Source organism: Pholis gunnellus, assembly GCF_910591455.1.
Source record: "Pholis gunnellus genome assembly, chromosome: 3".
Lineage (NCBI taxonomy): Eukaryota > Metazoa > Chordata > Actinopteri > Perciformes > Pholidae > Pholis > Pholis gunnellus.
Genome location: NC_136529.1, coordinates 2479836 through 2497729, shown reverse-complemented (window position 1 = coordinate 2497729; position 17894 = coordinate 2479836). Strand labels below are relative to the sequence as shown.

The following is a 17894-nucleotide window of genomic DNA, read 5'->3' as shown; positions in this document are numbered from 1 at the left end:
GGCAGCGGGTGCGAGTAGATTTCTACACAGGACGGTAGTTGGTTACTATGGTGACTCTTAAACCAACAGGTCACTGTGCCGAAATGTAATTTTTCCAATTCTTTTTTGATGAATGATTAAACAAACACATTGAGTTTTCCAATGGCTGCTCCGCAATAAAAGCCATCCCCTGTTTTAGTTTGACAACTGTGAAACATGGGGGACATCTGCCCGAGTCTGAGAAGGAAAGCGCTGGAGAAGCTTATTCACGGAGTGAATGCAGGGCCGGCCCTCGACTTTTGAGAGCCATAAGCAGGTGTTGGTTTGGGTCACTGTGGCACTGAACAAACCGCTGTATTGTAAATATTAGTTCACACATCATGAACAGATAAGCATGGAAGTGAGACCTATTAGCAGCAACGCTACCTTTAAATAGATTACAGTAAATACAGCGTTTGTCTATTAACACAGACCAGAGTTGTTGTAACTAGGGGGTTGAATGTTTGCATGAATAAACATGTGACTGATCTACATAGAGGAAACAGTGAAGACGTGTCGAACATATGGGTTGTCAACAAGCATGACTACGCTACGCCCGCGTTACTGCTCGCATGTTTTTTTCTGGCAAAACGTAGTTTGGAGTTTGCGGATTTCAGATTTGAGTTTTTATGCCTCCGTGCCGGGGGCAGTATCGTGTTTTTGGGGTTGTCCGTCCGTCCTCGGTAACGTGATACCTCAAGAACGCCTTGAACAAATGTCTCCAAATATGGATTAAATGTCCACCTGCACCTTATTAGATTTGGGAGGTCAAAGGTCACTGTAAACCTCACGTCCATCTCATTCTCGTGAACGTGACATCTCAGGAACACCATGAGTGAATTTCTTCACATTTGGCACAAGCCTCCAACTGCACCAAAGGTTGAACTGATTCTAAATTGGTGGTCAAAGGTCACTGTGACCTCACAAAACCCGTTTTTGGCCATGACTCAATAATTCATAATTATGCTTATTATAACAATTTCACACACATGTCTAAAAGGATAAAATGATGAAGTGATGACATTTTGGACAGAACTCAATGTAAACTGCAGCATGACTGGTTGACAGAGGCATACTACCGCGAGGCGGTAATTCCAGTTTTTGTAAAACTCATTTGATCTGTTCTTCTTGCTGTCATAGGGTCGCCATCTTGTTTTGTTAGTGCACATGTGCGGAACGCGTTCACAGCTGTCCACATCCATGTGTGCATAGAAATATGACCACAACGTTAGAGAGCTTAGAGCAGGGGTGGGCAATTAATTTTTACCGGGGGCCGCATGAGCAACCCGAGCACTGCTGGAGGGCCACATCGACAATATTTCAATTAAATTTTGCTCAATATTATTTTTGATATACCGTAAGATAAATAATAATAATTTCATTTAACCTAACTTGACTTTATACAAAAGCAGATTGCTTTTGATGGTTTTATTTAAACTCTTAATCCTTAAATATTTATATTAGGCTATGTGAAATTGAAATAAGAAAACAAAAACAATCATTGAATCACTGCAATTTATTTTTATTTTTTTATTAATTTATTAATATTAATATTATATTAATATTAATTTATTTTTAATATTATTTTATCTCTGGGGGTGTGAAGTTTGGTAAAAAGTCCTTGTTGGGTTTGCAGTTTTACCATCAACGCATCAGCCTCCCTTGCGTGCTCTTCATCAGACAGATTCCGGTATTTATCCTCGTGCTTCGTCGTATAGTGGCGATTCAAATTATAATCTTTAAACACAGCAACCTGTGTACCACAAACTAAGCACACGGCTTTACCTTTAATTTCTGTAAAGAAATACTTGGCAGTCCATGTCTTGTTGAAAACACGGCATTCGTCATCAACTTTTCTTTTTTTAGCGTGAGCGGACATCTCGGGGATAACCGGGCATCACTTGTCGCTGTGCACCTTCACTCACAGGTTACGCACGGACATACGTCCATAAATAACACTTTTCAAAATAAAAGCAGCACAGTTGTATTGCACGCACGACATAGATGTTTTTTTAAATTTATTTTGTAATTTGTGATTGCCGCTGTTCACCTTCACTCACAATCACGCACGCGCATACGTCCACACGGAAGTAATACAAATAACGCTTTTCAAAACAAAAGCAGCACCGTTGTATTGCACACTCGACATAGATATTTTTTTAATTTATTTTGTAATTTATGATTGGCCTCACGCGGGCCGGACAGGGACGCACAAAGGGCCGGATGTGGCCCGCGGGCCGTAAGATGCCCAGGTCTGGCTTAGAGACTGTGAAGACTGAGGCTGATATCAGTGACATAAAATGACTCAACATTAACGCTGGATTACATGCTACGTCGTTCTCCTGTAAAATCCTGTAAAATGCTTAGATAGGCAATCTGAATCCAGCATGGGGATGGTGGACTCAGCCACTACCAATAAAAACTACCATACAGAGAGGGAATTGCAGATGAAAATTTCGAGCATTCGCGGTATCAAACATTGGATTTAATCTTGTGAAAATCTTAAAGATTATACATTTTAAGCAGAAAAGGATCGGCTGTACAGAAGTACCTCAAATCAGTGTAAACACATCTGTAAAAGCTCAGTGCTCAAGTTTTTCCCCCCATATTTTTTGTCTGTGTTCAACCTCCAGTGTCAGCATCGGATTCTGCCTACTGGCTAATGGGAAGCACCTCCCCTCTCATCTAGGTGAGGCACACACACACACACACACACACACACACACACACACACACACACACACACAGATGGTCCCTATTACCTTGCTTTCTTTGTGTTGCCACAAGTATGCCGGACCTCACTGTGGTCAATTTGGCAATGAAGATCAAGATAAAAGAACAATCGTGTAAACACAGGGTAACTCGGTGGGCTCCGGCAGTTTAGAAGAAGTGTGTGTGTTCTTACTTTCAGGGTGTGTGTTGTCTGTGTTCTCCACATAGTTGTCGTCATGTGGGCCACAGCAAATTCCTCTTTCTGTATGCTGCATAGAGAGCAGAAAATAGAACATGAAGTAGCTTTACCATAATCATTTTTATCATTTCATGTGTGGGCATTTGCATGTGGTGAGGCACTTGTGTAATATGTCTGTGCAGATATGCGTTTGTGGTCTACATTTACATCCATTTTTTGTGTTTAATACAGCCATATGTGTAGATGTACGGACGATGCACGTGTTCGCCGTTTTCTTACTTTGTGAGCGTGTCTTTATGTGTGTATATTTCCAAGGCTTTGTGGTGGAGGTTCAGTTGGACAGTGTGAAGCAGCACCAGAAGGACTCCATCAAGAGGACCCTGTTCCTGGACAGCCAGCAGCCCAGTCTGCTGAAGACACTCCGCCTCGCCAACGGAGAACGCTTGTGTTACGACGCCAGGATCTACCTGCGGGTCAGTCACACTGGCCGTCTCTCGAACCTCAATTTGTCCTTATTTATTTCCCTCATATTTTTAGGCCGCTGCGCGAAAAACCTAAAAGTCCAATTCCCGGGACGGACGTCAATGCGTTTTGTTAATCTTGGCCCTCAGGAGCCAGAGCGTCGATTTGTTTTCATTCGAGCCGTAAAATCAGAGACTTTGTTGCACCTGCAGCACCAGGTGAATGTAATTAACTTGCTGGTAGGGCAGAGGGTAAAAGTCATTTCCGAATAGACAGGGCTTGAAGTTGCTGTTTGAAGTGCAATTTGAGGCGAAACCAGTACAGTACCAATCTTCTCATCAGTCAGCGGTGACCTGATCAAAGCGATTGCCTGCCAAAAGCGCCTAAGTCATATGTGTAGATGCTCATTGTAAGGGCATAATGATCAGAGCACTTTGCTCTTTGACCGCACAAGAGATGGTTAGAGCAGAAACAGCCAGTCAACACTTGTCTTGTTTGTACACCATTTCTTCCTTTTACTCTGTCTTTGAAGGGGCCTCATTGCTGTGACTGGTTCTTAGAGAAACCTAAAACAGACTATATCATACATTTTGGCCAATAGTTGCTGTTTGAACATCTGCTCTTGATTTTGTAAAGTGACAACTTTTTTTCTCTCGCATTTACTTGGAAAAGGGTTTTTAAAATAATCCGCAGTAAAAGGATGGACATTTTTTTGCTTGTCATTGGAAGTGTCTGCTTGTTTCAGATCGTTGAGAGCAGACATTAATACACCAGATAATCAAGTCTTGGAGACAACAGACGACAAATGTCATTCACATCAGTCACTCACGTAGTTGCATCTCTCTCTGTTACAGGGCGAAGAGGAGTTTCGGGACAAACTCTCCCCCATTTTCATCAGCCTTAACTTCAGTCTGGATCCTCATGCCCCAGTGGACCAGCATGGCCTCAGACCAATCCTGAATTATGAGATAGAACAGCGTATAGAGCAAAAGGTATGTGTATTAACCCATGATGTATCTTGCATTAAAAGGCGTTTTGGGTGATTCGGATTGCAATCGGATAGTGCTTGATACAAAGTACAGGTGTAAATCCCGAACGGGCAAACCTCCTCCAGAGGTGGTCAGGGAGTCATTGGGATCACATTGAACACAAGTGTGAATGGAACTGTGTTTTCAATCCACACACAACAACTACGTGGGCGGAGATACATAATCGCAAACCAGCGAGGAAGCTGCTGTTAGCAAGTTAGCGAGCTAAGCTACTAGCAAGAAAGCTTGTCAAAATGGACATTCAAGACACTTGGCAATTCAAATCCCAATGGAACTATTTGTGAAGCAATGGCTAAACAAATGGTGGAGAACGGTTACAACCGGTCCTGTCTGCAAGGCCAACGAGAGGAGGATGTTGGGTCGTTTGAGCTGGAGACAGAGATCATATCACAATGTGGACACCGGAGATATTACTTGATACTAATTGTAAATGCAATCTGGTTGATGTCTCGATACAATCTTGATACAAGACGTATGTTATTGCTACGCGTAAAGTTTTTTTTTCATTTTTTTCTAACTGTTGCATTCAATTTTGCACACGATGCCCGGCCATTTATTCAGCCCTTAGTGTAATTATCAAAAGTATGATGTTGCGTATTTCTTACCATCACTTGCACTAACAGGCGCTATTTCACCTGCTGTGAGTCTGAAGAACAGCGTGTTGTTTTAATGTAACAACACAGAGAGAAGGCGTAGCTAACGGAACAGACTCGCTCTTCAACTCACTCGCGTGTGAAGCGAGTGACAGTTTTTTCCGGTCTTGGCTAGCGTTTCGAGTAAACGGTCACTATGGCCAACTAAACAAAGAAGTGTGATGAGCACGGGCGATAAAAATGCAGTGAGGTCCCAAAAACGTGCCTACAATACCGCTTCTGGCTACAGGTGCCGCCAAAGAGAACAAAAACTAAAATCCTTGAGAGTGTAACTTTAACGTGGCGTAACTTTATAAAAAGAAAAATCTGCATTAAAAGTTTGAGGATAGGTTGCTATTTCTGTATTTTAGATATTCAAAAGTAATATTGTTTAGCACTTACAGTGTATGCCGCTTAAACGTGATGTGCAATAAATGTATGTCAGAAATATCCAGGTTGAGAAATCCTCCCTAAATATCCAACCTGGAAATCCATGAAGCGCTGTTGTGTTTCAATACTTCATGGGAGTTTAAAAGTGCAAAAAATTGTATATCTCTGTGTAAAAGTGTATCTCTGAAAAAAAACGTGTATCTCTGTGTCGAGTTGTAAACTGTATCTATGTTTAACATTACCACGCTGAACATCTTGCCCACATCACTTATATGGCCACACGCCTTGCATATTGTGAACCGAGCTGATAGTCACCGCAGTGTTTACCAGTGTAGAGAGAGAGCATGACAGACGGCATGATGAATATTTTCACCAATCCAAAATTGTGTACGAATGCCGTTACGCAGCGGTTCTCTGCAGGCCTACTCTGCAGGTTTAACTCCACCCTCCATACCACAGCACAACTCTCCCACTGTTTACACTGTGCATGCGGGGGAATTTTATTGAATGGCGCAGAAGGAGGTTACAGGCCTGCCATTTTAACATTGACATTAAATGTAAGGCCCCTCTGCCAAAACCCCATATGGTTCTAGGTTCAGGGTCAGCCCTGGCAGAGCGTGAGCATATTAATGGTACTCTGGTCTCCCTTGGTAATGTTTCCTACGTGACAAGTCGGAAGGTTTATGGAGGACTGGCGAGTCATGGCTCTGCAAAAAACACAAGGGGGGAGGGATACAGCTCCGTTTGGGCGGGGCGGCGCTCAGCTCGCAGACATCTGGTTGCGGTTTGTTGCCAGTGGTCTCCTCCACCGGGCGAGAGCCAGAGCCTGAAAACGTGCACATGTTTATGCAAGTGATATAAGGTGAAGTCACTGTGATGTAGTGTGTACAACATTTACTTGTTTTTGACAGAATAAACCAGCTTTGTTTTCCCCGCCTAGAAGCCTTAAAGGCAACACTGTGAATTTCATCTGTTCATATTCCTCCTTCACCCTATGTGAAAGGAATCACTTAGCTTAAGCGATGGCTACTAATAAGCTGCTGCTTCATAATAACACTTCAGTTTGCATTGTGTAAAGTGACCCTAGGCTCCATATTGACAATCTAGCATACACTATTATTAGCTCTGTCTCACCCATCGTATTTAAATAGAGTGAGTCTGACTATTTCTAGCCCGTCCAGAAGTAATTAGTTCAGTAAAAAAAGGATTGTAGGAAATGAATCATAGCTGAAAATCATGGTTTTGCTTCTCTCAAGCTATTATTTTTTAAATATATTGTGATAATGATGTAACGATGCACTGTAGTGTAACATTTCTCTTTACGGGATTCAGAGCATTAATATAGCAGCAAACAACCTTTTGCAATGTAAAGATATAGCGGAGTGATGTCTACCGTTACAAGACGTCGCTCTCCCTTCGTCTGTGTTGTAATCCGAGCTCCTCTGTGCTTTGTTTACATACCCGGGCCGGCCGCGCATTCCTATTAGAGCGAGCGAGTCTCTCTGTCGTGCCCCACTGGCTAGCTGGTGGCTGACAGCAGCGACAGTAACAGCTGTACGGCGTCGTCGCTGAAGCGTAGCAGCCAACCTCGGATTTGCCCCGGGGACAACACCAGTAGCTCTGTCGCCACTGTTGCTATCGTTAGCACTGTCAGCTGCTAGCCGCCGGCTCAGCCGTTGCCATGTTGAGAGCCGTTTGGAGGCAATAGCTGTGCTCTGAATTCCGTATTGAGCACTTTTAAAATCGTTACTGGGTGTGGTCACAATGCAACAGGCCATAATTCTGACCACACCTACAGTTAGATTTTTGTGACATCAAACCTCCAATATTCATTTTTTCACTAATAGCCATTTAATGTATTTATGTTCCATAATTGCCTCTCTCTACATGGTAGGTTTTATTGATGCTGCAGAGTCCACCTTTCTGCACAGGATTTAAATTGCACACGCAGTAGGTTTGAAGGTTTTTCCAGTGATTTGAAATGATGACTTCTCAGGAATATATCACTCTTTTCCCAGAAGTCCTTGGATTTCTCTCCATCAATGTAGTTGAATGTAGTCTGATGTTATTCTGTTAGATCTTTCATATCTGACAACAATTCTCATAGAATCATGAGACACATTATGTCACAAAGTATATTTGAGACCTGTGTTTTCATCATTCAACAGGCCAACCGTGGGTTGTATTGCTTTAAAGCTGGAGGGGAAACATGGATCGCATGGATCAAACATATGGGAAGATGAGGAGATGAAAGTGAAAAAGAGATGAAAAGTGGTCAGAGGGGAGGGAAGATAAGTCGGTAGTCATCACTTGATCTTAAGTCTATTACAGAGCGCGTGTGATCCTGTCTGTTTGGTGTTAAATGAGCGGTAGATAGCCTCTTGAGTCCTGAGTGGATGTAAAACCGGGGACTTGGATGAAGAATCTCCACTGAGACACCGTTAACCATTGCCAGGCTGATTCTTTGCTCTCTGTAGCATTCTTTGGGAATCTAATGTTTCCCATATGTTGGAGAGATGAGGGTATGGCAACAATGACACTGTGAAGCTACTTGGGAGGAATGGTGGAGAGACAGAAAAGGAGAAAAGCAAAGATCTGAAGGGACGCACTAGAAAAAAATAAATACGTCCAAATCAAATCACATTAATCTTTTAATGTGGTTTTTACCAAGTAATTTGTCACGAAAGACTAAAGCGCAGATTATGCCCAACTCTCGTTAAATGTGAGGTTTTCCCTCCTTGTGATCGATGTTTTCCCGCAAAAATGCAACCCTTGTTTGGGTGGAATACAGCTTCCTTTCATTCTCCTAAAAACCTTCACCACGTTTTCTCTATTCTTCCTTTTTTTTGTTTCCCACATGTAAAGCGCACATTACTTCAATCCCACAAACATGAAAGGATGCTGCGTTCGCACACGTTCTTGGTATCTGGTTGTCGCAAATATTGTTACAGTTTTGTGCATGTATGGAGAAGATGTATACTGTATATCCTCTCTTATCCTTTCATTAAATCACGAGCAGTGTGCTGGCTTCTGTAAACATTCACTTCCTTTTCTCTCTATGGAGCTTTTCTCTCTCCATACCTTTGGACCCTGTTCCCTAGATAGCCCTCTCTCTTTTTCACCCGTCATAACCATCCTTCACTCCCCCCTCTTCCCTCCATTTATCTCTATCCTTCTCCATTCCTCAGGCCCAGATTCAACTCGATTGCGGAGAGGACAACATCTGCGTCCCTGACCTCAAGCTGGCTGTTGACGGGTGAGAGGAAATCACCCCTCTATTACTTTACCTGATTCAACAAACACAACTTAAACTCTCCAGTCGTGCTTTGCTAAACAGTTTCCACAGTGTCTTTTTTTCCCCGTACATGACAAACATGATAAAACACAACAGAAATTCAAGCTATTCTGAGGCAAGCTCTTACATTTATCATGAGAAACACACACTGGCGGGTCTTTCCTCTGCTGCACTTGAAGTGATGCATTTAATGTTTCTGGTTATTGTGGAGTGAACACAAGAAGAAGTGCATAGTTAGCATGATCAGAAGTTACAGACTTGGCTGAATAGACAAAGTAAGCACTTACTGGAACAACACACACACAAAATGCTACAGCACAGGTCATACTTCTCAGAGCAGTATTGAACGAGTTATTTGACCACTTGAATAAGCTGTCAATTTGAAATGAAGTTGCTATGGCTATGGTGTTAGCAAACAGTTGCCTGTTTATACATTCAGCAGACACAGAGCAACATTAGTGTTCATTAGCTGTCATGTTTCTCGACACCAAATGAAAGAAAGTCCAATGTTCCCTCTCTTTTACCTCTGTTTTTGGTCTCCAACTCCAACTGTCGCAAATTCAAAACGCTCAGTGCGTGCAGTCCAGAGTTGCTGAATTCCTCCCAAATTGACACAGAATTTCAAACTGAATCGATTCAAACTGCAGATTGTGTTTTCAGTTCTGTCAACACAGTCATTGTTAGCTTCCTCGTGCAGTTAGCGGCACACAGGACAGAGTTTTAAGCTCAGGGGTATGACAAAGATCCAAGGGTGTAGGTTTTCTATTTAAACATTGTGGGGGGGGGGGGCACATACAAAAATGTTCAGGCGTCCAACACTGAATTTTTATGCACCAATTCATGGTGTGAATATGTTTATTTATTTTAAGGAAAATATGAAATTCAAGCAGCAGTTGAGAATTTAGAATACAAAAATATATTCTAATTAACTCCTATATGTTTCAACAAGATTTCTGCTCATGTTTAAAACATTCCAAACATATCCCACATATTGGTGTTCTCTGAGAAGAAGAACAAATCGTAATTTTATGAGAGTAATGTCATAATAATTCAAGAAAAAGATGGACCTCCCCTATAGTCTGCTTTGCATTACGTTATTATTATCCGCTGATATGGAAGTGTCCCCTTCAGACTCTGCTCTTTGAATTGTCTGGGAAAGTTTTTGGAAGCGGCTGTGTGCCGCCGTTCATCCGAGGTGGACCAAAACTAACTGAAAACACATCTGATCAGTTGTAAATCTCAGTATTGTTAACATCACCACCTCTGATAAAGTTCAGCTCACAGCTTTTCAGTAAGAAACATCTGGAGTCTGGAGACTAGAAATGGGGACGCAGAGACAGCGACACAGAGTTGCTCATCTTATTATAATATTATCAATTCATTCTCTAAATCTAAATCTCAGATTATTTTTAGAGGCTCTAATACTCAGTCATTGTTTTTTTGCTAATTTGTGACTGCATTAGATCAGCTGTTTTGATCAAAATGATTGCTAAGGACAATTCAGTAATAGCTGGATGTTGGTGGGGACATGTCTCTACGGTCTCTACTAAATTCTCAGCACTTACAAAGATCCCGGCCAGAATCCATCATGGATGTTGCCGTTATATGGCGTGCGCATCGCCCATTAGGCTACCAGGTCATCCCAGGTATTCATGAATTTTAAAGGTATCATAAGTAAATAATATTGCACAATGTTCACAATGAAAAACATCACAATCCAATTGAGCTTCACATTGTGGTGTTTCCTCCTTAGAGTCCATTGTGTTCTATATTAGGACACCTCTGAGTGCATTAATACACTTTTTGCATTACCCTCCTTACCAAAGGATAAAAGAAGGCTGGATGTAAATCTTCAAATAGTTTGTTGGTAGTCAGTTAAAGCCTTGTAGTAGTACTTTTACTAGCAGTTTCGATGTATAAGGAGTACATGCGATAAACGCGATAAATGTCTCTGCTGATGGTTCCATGTATCCCACTGATCATTATGGCCTGTGCAATATGTATACATGCAGGCTTAAAAATCTTAAAAAGTCAACTTTTCAAAAGTTTTATGAGGAAGTAAATGCTTTCAAACCTATTGTTTTAAGCCTCAAGGATACATATCATGGGCAAAACACTTAACACTGACAATAAGACACCACACAGGACCAGTGAGTAAACTAATGATAATCAATGAAGCACAAGTACTGTTACTGTGGTTGTGTTCCTGCAGGGCGAGACAGTGAGTTTGGTGAAAGACAATCAAAGAGAAAGAGCGTGGTGATGATATTCAAACAAATGAACAGGATTCAAGACACAAATGATTACAGCTCATAACATGGGAGCAAAGATGTAGAGGAAAGATTCACACGAGTTATGATTAATCATTTATCCTTTCGTGGGTGGAAGCCAGCCAAATATTTGGCAGTGTCTCCATCCATTCACAAAGCGAACACACACTCACACACACTCACGCACATACACACACACACACACACACACACACACACACACACACACACACACACACACTCTCCTCTCAGCCAGCTCTGCTACGAGGAGTGTTTCGCATTACGTGGCCATGTGATTTCTCTCAGCTGCAGAAATACAACCGGTGAGAAAAGTCTCCCATGAAAACTCGAAAGATCGGCATTTGTTGCCACGGGACCAAACCTCCAATGCTTCAGCATTCTCACGAAACACACTATGAGACACAGTGCTTTTCTCTTGATAGCCGAGAATTTGCAAACAGTTGGATGTTTAACATTCACAACCCTGTCACACCCTGTGTTTTGATTTGTAACCCCATGGCTTCAATTATGCTTTTATGAGCTTCATGATCCACCGTTATATCTTCCCAGAGAATGAAACTCTGTGTTGTTAACATCTCAACCACACAGATTGTGTCCTCATCTGCTGAGTGTTGTTGTTAGGGTTTACAGCGTTGCTTCCTCTGCATTCGCTAAACTTGCCCGGGCATAATTAAAATCATCTGGTGGCTGTCTTACCTAGCGAGGGGTCACTGCGTCCAGACGGGTGGGGGGTGAAGGGTGACGGGTGGGGGGGAACAGGGAATGAAAGAGGAACCCTGATTCTGACCCTCAACCAGACTCCTTTCTGCTCAACAGAAAGATGAATTTACCACCACAAAGCATAGCGGCTGGGGGAGGGCTGGAGTCGGGAGAGTGTCGAGAGGATTTATCACTCTCACTGAAAGTGTGTTTGCACACAGGGGCGTCACTGTGAACACGGCGGGGTAAGGCGGGGGTCGGTTTCCTGAGACAAATCGCAGTGATCAGATTTGGGTCATTTCCCCGGGTCAGCCACGGACAGATACGCGTGGAGAAAATGGCCTTCAGGGACCGTCTGAAACAGAGATGCATTGTCTGGAAGGACTTCACGTCCCTGCTTTTCATTAAGTTTTACAATTGCTTCTCTGGCATTTTGGTCATGCCCTGCACAGAGTCGGTCAAATGAGCAGAGGTAGCACTAACGAAGGTCTGCCAGCGAACAGAGGCCGTAAAATCAGGCTGTTATTTTCAGTCATTTTGATTGCAGTAGATAAAAATGGCCTTTGTGTAATAGATACTCACGGGAAATACTACTTTAAAAAAAGAGTTTACAGCCATGCAGTACAGGCTCTGTGAGGAAAACATGTACACTGAGGCTGATGGGAATGTTGTTACTTTTGCAGGTATTTGAAGTATATTTGAAGTAGTGCACAAATCTGAACCTGAATTTCAGGAATCACTTTAATTATTACAATTCAAGCTACGGGAGACGTGGATGTGTGGATCCAATTTCATGGCAATTCATCTAGTTGAGACACCAGCCTCATGGTGGCTCTCAAGGAAAGGTTGAGGATCACAGGGGCTTTATAACCATGAATATCTGTAGAAACCCTCTGGTGGATATTGTGATATTTCACAGAAGTCCAAAGTTTGGCCGGATGGCAGATGGTCCTCTGCGGACCGCCAATGTCTGTTCAGAATTTCATGGTAAGCTGTCTAATAGATGTTTCTATTTGGACCAAAGCGGTGGACCGACAGACCAACTTTGCCATTCATGGCTGGAACTTTGATTCATCATTATATAGTTTCATTTTATTTTACTTTTGAAATTGTGTTAGGAACTATTTCATTGGAGCCTAAAAGTGTGCAGACCTCCTTTGCACCCTGCAATAAACAAACCCTCGCCATCAGAATGACTTATACAACACATCAAATGAAACACATAAAGCCTTTAAAATGTTCTTTGAATAAAAGCTACAACAACATTATGCAAGCTAAAATGTGTGACTCCACAATTGTTGCTGCAATGAAGGAGGTTTTTATCTTCACTATAAAACATTTTCTTTTCTCAAGTAAGTGATAAAATAATGAAGGAAGTTCAAGAGCAGAAGCATAAAAGGCCATCTTCTACATTGATTGATATACGTTGATAAAGTTGTTGAACTGTTAACTGTTTATTTTTTTAAGAGTTTTGTTTTTAAAAGTCACTTTTCCTCTCGTGTCTTGAACAAAGCATCCACACTGGAGTTCCAAGACACGTCTGAACCTCACTTGTCAATACTTTTATATTATCAATGGATGAAATGATTATGTGTAACATGAAGAGGGACGCTCGTACTGATGAACACACGTGGAATTATCACCTAATTCTGCTGTTTTCCTCAGCTCTACGGAGCATTTAGCATATTTTAGCTCATTGTCTTGTTTTTGTGGAGCATCATTTTTAAAGAATAATTTAAAAAAGGCACACTGCAATACATCTTTTTTCAACATTTATTTGTAAGTAATTTATGACTGATAGTTGTGATAAGATGTTACTGCAATGTGCACACTTGTATGCGTGGACGTCCTTAACAGGACATACTTCTTTTACGTTTTTTGTCAACAACCTTGTTGTGGTTCTCCTCTCCCAGGGACAGAGCAGAGGTTTACCTGGGTGACGAAAACTCCTTGAGCCTGACGTTCAATGCCAGGAATGAGGGGGAGGGAGGGGCGTACGAGGCCGAGCTCTACGTGGTGCTGCCCCCAGAGGCTGACTACAGCGGGATAGCACGGAACAATGTGGTGAGCCTGTGACTATACCGGTAATAAGTATTATATCTTTATTACTGATTATGCTCCAGTGTAAGCACAAATAACACATCTCTGGCTTTGTTAACAATACACAGCACGTTTGCTTATTGAATGTTGTTGTCTAACAAAGTAGCACTTGAAAACAGCACAAACCCACATTGTGTACATTCCCACCCGTTTCTTAGCAGAATGAAAACACAGTATAAGAAAAAATACCCAAAAAAAACAATGCTTGTGTAATCCAGTAATCTTGATATTAGAGTTGACAGTATTTGATGTTTTTGTGTCCTCTCCAGAACTTGACTCAGCTGACGTGCAGCTATGAGGCAGAAAACCAGACCCGCTATCTCCTGTGTGATCTGGGAAACCCCATGAAGTCTGGTACCAGCGTAAGAGCCAACAAAGCTGCATGTTGTCTTTGGCATGTTTCTGTTTTTCTGTCTCAGGACAATTAAGTCAAGTCAAATTGTTCCGGCATGAAGTAATTCATACACAAACTCCACATTTTTTTGCATTGACTTGATAAAACATACAAACCATAAATCAAACTCGGCTGGACTTCAGTATGTTAATATGGGGGAGGAGGCCATTTTTAGATCTCTTGAAAGCTCCGGAGGGAGTGTGTTGAAAATTATTGAGTATGTGGAAAAAAAACTCAAATCAAATGCAAGACATCACTCTGATGTTTTATATATTATTCATCTCTCATGTTCCTTGAAATGAATCGGGTACATTTCCTGTGGGTCATTTCCTAGTTACGGGCCGGTCTCCGGTTCACGGTGCCCAGACTGAAGGACACTCACAAAACTGTACAGTTTGAGCTCCAAATACGAAGGTAGGTCACTTTCTGTACAGTGAGATGGTTCATGTGTGGTATCCGCAAGTCCTTTAATGTCCAAATACAATGTTATGCAGGTGTACGTTTGATTTAGTTTCATTTTGAAGCAGTGAAATAGCACCCATTAATGTAAATATCATTTTATAATGGAATTCTCTTAACCTGAACGAAAATGTAATAAAATCCAATAATGTGATCAAATGTCCTGACCGATATTGTAATAACCTTTTTCCTGCGGTTACCCAAACCACGAGGCTGTGCACTTACACAAATTGAAGGTTCCAATCTCAACGCAAAGTTATGCTCACTTTGCAACTGCAATGCTACATAAAATACAAGACTGAGATTGGATCGATTGATGGCGTCTAATCTAAGATCCGCTCTGATCTAACGGACGATCCTCGCATAACGACCAATCAGCACCATCAGCATGGGGATCTGGGCGGGTCCAGATATCCATTAGTTTAATGATTCTCTGCCTGATAACAACGCACCACTTGCCATCTGATGTTATACATTTTGTATTCTTGCACAGAAAAAAGCACACTTCGTTTTACACGATTGGAGTATCCTTTAAAATGATTACATCATCAGTTTTGAAAAAAAGAAATGAACCCATGTCAGGACATTTATTACATTATTTATTACATTAAGTTATTGTGTTATTGGATTCTATTACATTTTCGATCATGTCAATTTTTTTACACTTTAGGAAACGATTACACTAGTGCTACAAGCAGCTACACATTGTTTTAAACCCAGTTTCTTTTTTTCTGTTTTGACATTTTGTAAGTATTAGATTTATATTTTTGATACTGGAGGAATCAATATTTCATAACCCAGAGTTCATGATATCTTGATAAATGTTGCTTCAGAAACAACTTTTGTCTTTCTGTCGTAGTAAAAATGCAAACAACTCAGAGAGCGAGGTGGTGCTGTTCCAGCTGGAGGTGGCTGCCATGGCTGACGTGATTTTGCAAGGGTGAGGCTTCAAGGCCAAGTCCTCCACCTCATCAAAGCATTCACATTTTTTAATCGTTCTCATCATTGTGGCTCCTGCCAAGTTAACTGCCCAAAAAAACCTCTGTTTTTCTGTTGCAGTGTTTCTCGCCCAGACAAAGTCATCCTTCCTCCTCCCAACTGGAGCGTTAGTCAGAGCCTGAGGGGAGAGCGGGACATCGGCCCTGAGCTTCAGCAGGTCTATGAGGTACGCCGACGCAGGTCCTACTGCTCTCACACATCTGTTTCAACATTTTTGTTGAGCGTTTATTAAGGGACTGTATGGAAATTATAATTATTATGAATGTCATTTTTATTTTTGCTGAAGGGAGGGAACAGTAAAAGGGTCTTTTATTTGTATTTTTATAACCCCATGTTTAGATTTTATTTTGGCTTTCCCTTGTGAGATTTATTATCGTGAAAAAAGACATCAAATAGTTACATTAAAAAAATGGATTTCATGTCTTTTGTTATATGTATTATAGTATTTTTGTTATATATATGAGGTCAACACACCTGTCTCTGTAAGAGGCCTTTATTTTCCTCACCACAATCAAACAAGTGTTTTCCAGGACCAACATGTCCATCCTGAGAAACACAATGCATGTGGAGCTAATTAGTTACTACTGATTGAACATTATCTCGGACAAAGTGACAGGCCTGGGTGTGGTTCATGAAAAGTGACATGAGGAATTAACAAGTAAAATAATAAAATGTGAGATTTTGAAATAAAAAGCCAACCTCTCTCTTTCAGTTGGTGAATAACGGTCCCAGCGTGGTCAGCCAGTCCACTTTAGAGGTGAGGTGTCCTCTGAGGGCTCACGGCCACGAGCTGCTCTACCCTGTGGAGGTGGTCACTGAGGGGCCGCTCAGCTGCTCCTCCAAACACACCTTCAATGCACTGAAACTCAAGGTGAGGACACGCACACACGAAAAACACAGCTCGGTTGGCATGACGAAACCGTTACCCTTGACCTATTCTTGGCCTCGAACATTTGATCGTCTGCTGATGACTCTGTCGATGTGTCAATGGATGCAGCTCCAGCCTCCAGCAGCAGAGCTGAAATCCAGCACTGAGCACCACATCCGGAGGAGGGACGTGTACAGAGACCTTCTGGCTGAACAAGGAAACCTGGTGAGACAACATGGAAGAGAAATAGAAATCCAGTTGTAACAATGAACGGGAAAATGTTTTCTGCCGAGCTGCTGTAATACAATCTGCGGAGTTCTTCACTATGTTCGAAACCTCGAGTCAAACCACCCGCGGTTACATGCCAATCATTTGACAAGATTAATATCAATTTGTGTGTCCAGAAATGGTGTTGTTTAGCCTAGCTTAGCACAAAGACTGGGAGCAAGGTGGAGCCTAGCTAAGGGAACAGCAGTTCTTTTTTTCCATTCAAATTTTAAGCAAAGTAGATGAAGAAGCAGAGGTTGCGAACCAGAAACAAAACAAGTCGCCATGACCATCTAACCACGAGGGGAAATGGGGAGAGGTCTTCAGGATTCTGTTTCAGTTGTGCAACTTTGAGTGGTTCTTTCATGCCGGGTAGTATTGGCCATGTTACATGTTTCATGCTGTCTGGAGACATGAGTTAAATGTTCACTACATCAGAAGTTATTCTGCAAAGGCCTTTTCACAATCCATTTAGCGCATTGACTCTTTGATTCTGACGAAGGCAAAAAAACACCTCGGGCATACAAACTATTTTGCCAGATTGAGGAAGTTTTATCGAATTTTGCCATTTCCATACAGCTCTTCGAATGCGACACTTCAACATTTGTGTAAAAAAGGAAGTGTTGATGGAAACACAGCTGATATGTTTTCTGCAGTATTTTTGAACTTGATGGCAGACCTAGCTAATTTAGAAGTGTCAACTGACAAAATAACCCATTTTGGTTGGATTTACCTTTTCTTTTCTAACCTTCCTGAGAACAGTTGTTCCTCATCAGGACAGACGAGTTGACTCCACGTGTCCCATGAAGGAGGTGTTTGTTTTCCTCCTTGTTGTTCCTCCTCGACTCAGCATGTGGAGGGAATCATGGTGACGCTGTTCTCGCCAAACAAAACCACAACAGAGGCTCTTTAAATCCAGTCAACGGCCCTTGTGTTGGGTGTTCAGTCCCACATGGGAGTGTGTTTTCATTAGTGTGTGGCTCTTTACTGAGGTTTTAATGCGAGTCCCGTGTGGGCTCTGCACATTCATGTAGTTTATTTAGACCAGTCAGATTGTAAG

At 41.8% G+C, this 17894-nt stretch overlaps 1 protein-coding gene across 1 annotated transcript in view; it reads left to right on the top strand.

Moving 5' to 3' along the window:
• LOC306694049 (integrin alpha-5-like) overlaps positions 1-17894 on the top strand; it is a gene marked incomplete at its 5' end in the record, with an annotated part of 46197 nt that overhangs the window by 25411 nt on the left and 2892 nt on the right. Inside the window, 11 exons of the mRNA XM_079156755.1 lie at positions 2652-2707; positions 3245-3402; positions 4246-4383; positions 8651-8718; positions 13661-13811; positions 14117-14209; positions 14576-14655; positions 15560-15640; positions 15760-15865; positions 16412-16570; positions 16697-16792. Coding sequence (XP_079012881.1) covers positions 2652-2707; positions 3245-3402; positions 4246-4383; positions 8651-8718; positions 13661-13811; positions 14117-14209; positions 14576-14655; positions 15560-15640; positions 15760-15865; positions 16412-16570; positions 16697-16792 — 1186 coding nt within the window. The remainder of the gene's footprint in view (positions 1-2651; positions 2708-3244; positions 3403-4245; positions 4384-8650; positions 8719-13660; positions 13812-14116; positions 14210-14575; positions 14656-15559; positions 15641-15759; positions 15866-16411; positions 16571-16696; positions 16793-17894) is intronic.